The sequence below is a fragment of the Prenolepis imparis genome, unplaced genomic scaffold (assembly GCF_030444845.1).
Source record: "Prenolepis imparis isolate NDT839.2.m4 unplaced genomic scaffold, iyPreImpa1.0 SCAF_136, whole genome shotgun sequence".
NCBI classification, from domain to species: Eukaryota; Metazoa; Arthropoda; class Insecta; order Hymenoptera; family Formicidae; genus Prenolepis; species Prenolepis imparis.
In genome coordinates, this window is record NW_028141294.1 from 82,501 (window position 1) to 88,913 (window position 6,413).

Here is a 6,413-nt window from a genome sequence, read left to right on the forward strand (position 1 = left end):
CCGAACAACTGCAAGTTGTGCCAAAAGCAGTTTACTGCAATGTGAAAATCACATCCACTACGTGTGGGACAAGCTTCCGGAACACATAAAGGCGGATCCAGAGATTCAGGTCTGTCGCCGCTGTTTCGAACATTACAATCGACCGTGGCAGCGAACGCACATCGACGGTCCAGCGCCGATGATAACGGATTGCAGCGAATGTCAGCGAAAAAATAGGTAGAGGACTATTAAATCACGCAATAAACGCACTTCCAATCGAATTCCATATCCCCGGCTATCAGTTTTGTGGTCCGGGCACGCGGCTACAAAAGCGATTAGCCAGAGGCGATCGAGGTATCAACCCATTGGACACGGCGTGCCGTGAACACGATATTGCGTACTCTCGAGCAACGATCTCACCGAGAGACACGTGGCGGATAAGGTACTCGCCGACATAGCGCGAACTCGCATCATTGCGAGAGATTCGATTCTCGGTGAAAAAGCCACCGCCACAGCTGTCTGGGCAGCGATGAAAACCAAGACGAAGCTCGGTATGGGCCTGAAGACGACGACGAAGACGAAGAAAAAGACGACGAAGAAATGGATACTTCCGGTATCGAAACGCGGTGGCATATTGCCATTTCTACCAATGTTGGGCGCGCTTGGATCCATGATTGATGGAGCGGCTGGTGTAGCAAAGATGGTGAATGACGGAAAAGCCTCGCAACGTCAGTTGCATGAGATGTTACGTCACAATCGCGCCATGGAAGGTCACGGACTGTATCTCGCTCCATACAAACGTGGACGAGGAGTTTCAAGGAGGAAAAAAAAAACGTCAAAGAGACGCTAAAAATGCCAAAGGGCGAAACTACTAATATACAATTGCTGCAACTAGCAAAACGTTTGCGCATTCCATACTTTAGTGGTGTTTTCATGCATGATTCGCTACCGATCGGTGGTATATATCAAAACGAAAGCAGCATCATAAATTTGGATAACGCTAAAGGATCAGGTACTCATTGGGTGGCGTACGCAAAGAGGAAGAATCGCGCTATATATTTCGACAGTTTTGGCAATCTTCGACCACCGAATGAATTGGTGCAATATTTCGGGCGGAACGTGACAAAGATACAGTACAATCACACACCTGTTCAAACTTATGATCAGAGCATCTACGGACAATTGTGTTTGCAGTTTCTCCGAACGGTCGATACACGCGAATTTAAAGACGGACATTGCATTATTTAACTCAGTATTCGTTAAACAGTTTTGTCGATATGTCTATGACATTTACGCTGACTGGAAAGAGTAGCGTCCTCGCGGCAAACTATTTTCCCGTCATAGATTTGAGCGACGATGAATACGAACTCGGTCTAGCGGATTTTGAGTCTTATCACACGATATCGAACGTGAATTCCTCGAATAATAAATTTTACTTTGGCAAAGATGACGCGGAAATTACGATTCCCGAGGGATCGTACGAGCTGCAAGCGATACATGAGTTTTTGAAACATGCAATTTCACGAGAACGTCCGCGACACGCTGTTCGTGATGACGATAAAAAACACATTGACAATGGTGACTTTGAAGATGGAGAATACCCGATAGTGCTCCGCGCTAATTACAATACGATGAGGAGCGAGATCAAATGCGCCTACAGAATGAATTTTAACAAGCCTATCAACATTGAATCGCTGCTGGGATTCTCGAACCGTATACTGCAGCCGCGAAAATGGTATGAGTCGGACATGCCGATTAACATTATCAACGTGAACATTATCCGCGTAGAGTGTAACGTGACCGCGGGCGCGTACAGCAACGGCAAACTCGTTCATACGATACATGAATTTTCACCGAGGGTACCACCAGGATATAAGATATCGGAAACACCGGCGCACATCATTTACTTGCCGATCATCGCGCGGAGCATTACGGATTTAACGTTACGCGTTGTCGACCAGGACAGACGAATGCTCGATTTTCGAGGAGAAGAGATCACCATTAGATTGCACGTACGACGACGACAGTGATAACGTACGTGTGCGGCGTATGAGATGCTCGTGTTGAACGGATCGAAAGACACGAGAGATAACACAATCTTTACGGAGCCAGCGACAACAACAACAACGTCGACATTCGTTAATATCCAATCATCCGGTTGCGCCAAGAAAAAGAAACTGAACGCATCAAACGTTGCGTTTTTACAATCTTTGGGATTCGCGGTGCGAAATATCTGAACAATGACCGACATCCTCAACATCGGGGAAGAGCCAATCTTCGACGATCGCATCGTCAAAATCGAGACTCACACGTACAACCCGTTCGCCAACACCACGTTCGGACACAGTGATGAGATAAGAATACCCATACAACAGGATCTGTATACGTTGCCGTTTGACAGTTTTCTATACATCGAAGGAGAATTAAAGATAAATAGACCAGCCGAAGAATCTGATGTGATACTGGGAAATAATTGCGTCGCATTCATGTTTGATGAGATTCGATATGAACTCGTGGAGATTGATCGCAACAGAAACGTGGTAATAACAAGTATGCTCAAAAACTATGTAACATACATAGTTTTTGAGCATACTTGTTATTACCACGTTTCTGTTGCGATCAATCTCCACGCCATCGAGTTCATATCGAATACATATCCGATAGAAGCGTGATTATGAGAAACGCCAGCTGGAGTGATCCGACTACTGTGAATGGAAACTTCAATTTTTGCGTGCCGCTCTACATGTTATTGGGATTTTGCGAGGATTACAGACGAGTGATGATTAACGCTCGTCATGAGTTGATCTTAATACGATCGCGCAACGACAACAATTGTCTGGTTGGAGATTCGACGCTGGAGCCTGTGCTCAACATATTCAAGATACAATGGCGAATGCCACATGTTGTTGAGCGAGATTAAGAAGCTGTCTATGCTGCGCGCTCTGGAAAGCAGACGCTACCTCAGCATGGGTTTTCGCTCGTGGGATCTGTACGAGTTTCCGCTATTGCAGCGTAGAACCAAGCATTCGTGGGCCATTAAAACCGCGACTCAGCTGGAGAAACCACGATACGTTATCTTTGCTCTGCAGACAGGCCGGAAGAATGTCATGTCTGAGGATATGAGTCGATTCGACGATTGCAAATTGACCAACGTGAAACTCTATCTGAACTCGGAATGTTATCCGTACGACGACATGAATCTGGACTTCGATAAAAACAGATGGTCGATTCTGTACGACACGTATGCGCGTTTCTGCAAAAACTATTACGGATACGAGTATCTCGAGCCGAGTCTCACCGTCTCAATGTTTCTACGTAACGGCCCATTCGTAATCATCGATTGTTCTCGACAAAACGAATCGATCAAGAACGGCGCAACCGTGGATGTGAGATTGGAATTTGAGTGTAAGGAAAACGTGCCGATGAATACCTCTGCGTACTGTCTCATCATACATGATCGCGTGATCCAGTACAACCCGTTAACCAACGTTGTGCGCAAAATCACCTAAATGCACCAACAATTTAGAGAGGGGGAAGCATAGCAGAATATAAATCAAAGTGTTATGAGATGGTTGTCATTCTTCTTTTTTAACTGATACATCGAAGAGAGAGAGAGAGATTTCGTCATATTTGTACCAACGTTTGTGGATCTACAGGGGTTTATCCTCAATAAACGATTCATTGTAAAGGAAGCGGCAATCCTGAGAAGAGGATTTATTTTATCACATTATTTTTTCGCATGTCCTGTACCATGGGGTGTGCTCATAAAATCGGAGAGACATCAAGCCTCATGGTTGACTCAAAATCATCATGGATTACAATGAAAAGATGGAAACGTTCCATATAGCATGGCTCAGCGTTTGATTACAACAGCTATTGTTGATGGACTACATGAAGAAGAAGAAGAAGAAGAATCCATTCTCGTATATGTAAAAGGACTTGAAAAGAGAATGGTTAGCCGATATATTGGATGATGCGGGAAACGGTTTCATTATTGAGACCTTGGATGCTGATTACGACGATATCGAGTCTTTAAATAATCTAGATGTTAAAAACACTATCCGATGTGGAAAACATGTTAAGAATTGCGCATTACAAAATGTATTCAAAATATTTAACTGGTGATCGCAACGCCAGAAAGAATTGCAAGATTTGAAAAAATAAAATATTTAAACATTAATGTGTTTTATCTCTTATTCCCCTTCCCCAATCCTTTCCTCACGAATCGTTTCTAAGAATTCTTTTTATCCGAGCGCTGTTTCCCCTTCTCCTAAATTTCATAGCGCATTAATCTCCCACCACATTTACCCCACTACTTTTAAAAAATAAGCGTCATGTACAGCACTCGATTAATTTCTTTATACGATCAGTGTCGCGTTAACCGTTCGTACTGGTGATTTTAGTTTAATAACGTAGAAAAAAAATGTACTCCACCGAAAGAAGCAGCGGCTCCGGCAGACATGTGAATAATTACATACCGAATTGTGATGAAACTCCATCGTTTGAGAACAAATGCGACAAGTAAGTTTAACTTTTTCTATTTTTCTATTTTTATGTCTTTATATTTTTACAAATTGTTTTATTTTTTAAACTAATTTCATTTTTACAGCTTTTCATTAAAGCCTCATGCGGTTCGTATACTAGGTAGACGGTACGCATTGACAGCTACGGAATTCAAATTCCTCAAAATTGGTATCAACGTAGGTCCACCGAGTTATGTGGAGATTGTTATAGGAGATCATCGAGGAAAGGAATTGATACTATCTCTCGAAACGTGGAAGGGACTCTACGAGCAGCGTCACAATATTGAGAATTTTCTTCCGAACGAATCTAAAGATATCCACAGTTTTATAAGCGTTGGGCCACTAACAGTGAGATTTCATACGATTAACGACGCCAAGCTAATAAGTCTTGAATCTTCAAATGTATGCATGATGATTATCGAATCGACGTTACACCGTATGTTCGATCTCGATCCATGCATCGATGTAACTTTTGATCGATTGGTTAAAATTATTGGGACAGTCGATATCAAGTTTACACAATATTCAAATATCGCGTCCTCTGTAAAGGTTAATAAAGAAGTATTAAATGTAATACACGCTAGCGACGCCAATAAACATCAACTCGTCGATTGTGAGCTGGCAGCTTTAATTTTTAGTTCATAATATGTACGAAAAAAATATGTAAAAGAATAAAAGAGTTTTTAAGTTTAAATTAAGATGTAATTTCTTTGCACGCATTTCCAATCCACACTCTCTCCCACCCGTAAACAGTTCCCTAGCTCTTATACGTATAGCTCCCAATAGTTGCTTGGTCCTTGCGGGGATGACGTCATGCGGGGAAGGGGGAACGTGACGTTAGCAGAGAGAAGAATGAGAGGCGCCACGCCGTCATTTTTCGTACGACGCTTTTTCTAGGCCGCACACTAGCGTCACGTACATCCATTTTATGGTCGCCCGGAACTACATGGCCACATCCACTTTCGATGTCGATAAAAGAGCTAAGTTTGGTTTATGTCCGTGCTGTACATCCACAATTTTTTGATTCGTTTCCGTGCTACATCCACAATTTTATAGATCAGAATATGTCCCGCATAAAAATGTGATTAAAGTTAATTAACTTTGTTAACTGCGCGATTTTTCAGTCAAATATATACTATAAACATCAATATATGCTATTAATGAAATAATTATATATGATATGCACTAAAATATGTTATTCTCGTAATATATAAAAAACAGAGATAAAATAAATTATATACACAAATAATGAACTATATAATTTTTTAAAGGAAAAAGAATTAATAAATAAAAGAATAAAAAAATAATAAATTTAATATATTATAAATTATTTTTCATAAAATGTTGTCAGTAAAATAATTTTTGCGAAACAAATACTCGTGTACATATAGGCACATGCGCACGCACACTGACTCTGAAAAAGAAAAATTTTCCGTTACTACATATAGATGTGTGGCAGGATAGAGGGGGGGGGGGAGAAGGAATAAATATCGCGAGTCAAGTTACACTCGCTGTCTTCGCTTGACGATCTCGAGAGAAGTACACGTTTTGTTTTGTCGTGCTTCGCAGTTTTTGTCCGTAACGGATTTTACACGCGATTATATATCTATAAAGGATTTTTTTTTTTATTAGTTTTTGTGTTATGTAACGTGTGTCGTTTTTTATGCGTATACATGCAAAATATTTAGCTTTTATTAAAAACTTAATATAAAAATATAATTATAGTAAAAGTAAATAGCTTTATAAAAGTAAATAATTATTTTAAAAAATGTCAAATCAGTGCCGAAAAACTTCGTTTTATGATAATTGCATGTATAAGGACTGTACGAGTTCGAGATTGCATGGAAAACGTTTATATAGATTCCCGCTGCAGACGGATGAAAGACATCATTTGTGGATACGTAACAATGG

The 6,413-nt window shown here is 40.9% G+C and overlaps 1 protein-coding gene across 1 annotated transcript; it reads left to right on the top strand.

Annotated features, from left to right (window-relative positions):
* The first annotated feature begins 508 nt into the window (after positions 1-508).
* LOC145947759 (uncharacterized) lies at positions 509-5,147 on the top strand. The gene is made up of 3 exons (XM_083057537.1): positions 509-682; positions 2,991-3,202; positions 4,589-5,147. The coding sequence occupies exons 1-3, from the start codon at positions 509-511 to the stop codon at positions 5,145-5,147; spliced, it is 945 nt and encodes a 314-aa protein (XP_082913663.1).
* Positions 5,148-6,413: the final 1,266 nt, after the last annotated feature.

Coding starts and splice junctions, on each gene's coding strand:
- LOC145947759 (XM_083057537.1), top strand. CDS start 509: ATGAAAACCAAGACGAAGCTCGGTATGGGCCTGAAGACGACGACGAAG. Junction 683..2,990: donor CGGCTGGTGTAGCAAAGATG/GTGAATGACGGA, acceptor CCGCTATTGCAG/CGTAGAACCAAGCATTCGTG. Junction 3,203..4,588: donor GACTTCGATAAAAACAGATG/GTCGATTCTGTA, acceptor TCATTTTTACAG/CTTTTCATTAAAGCCTCATG.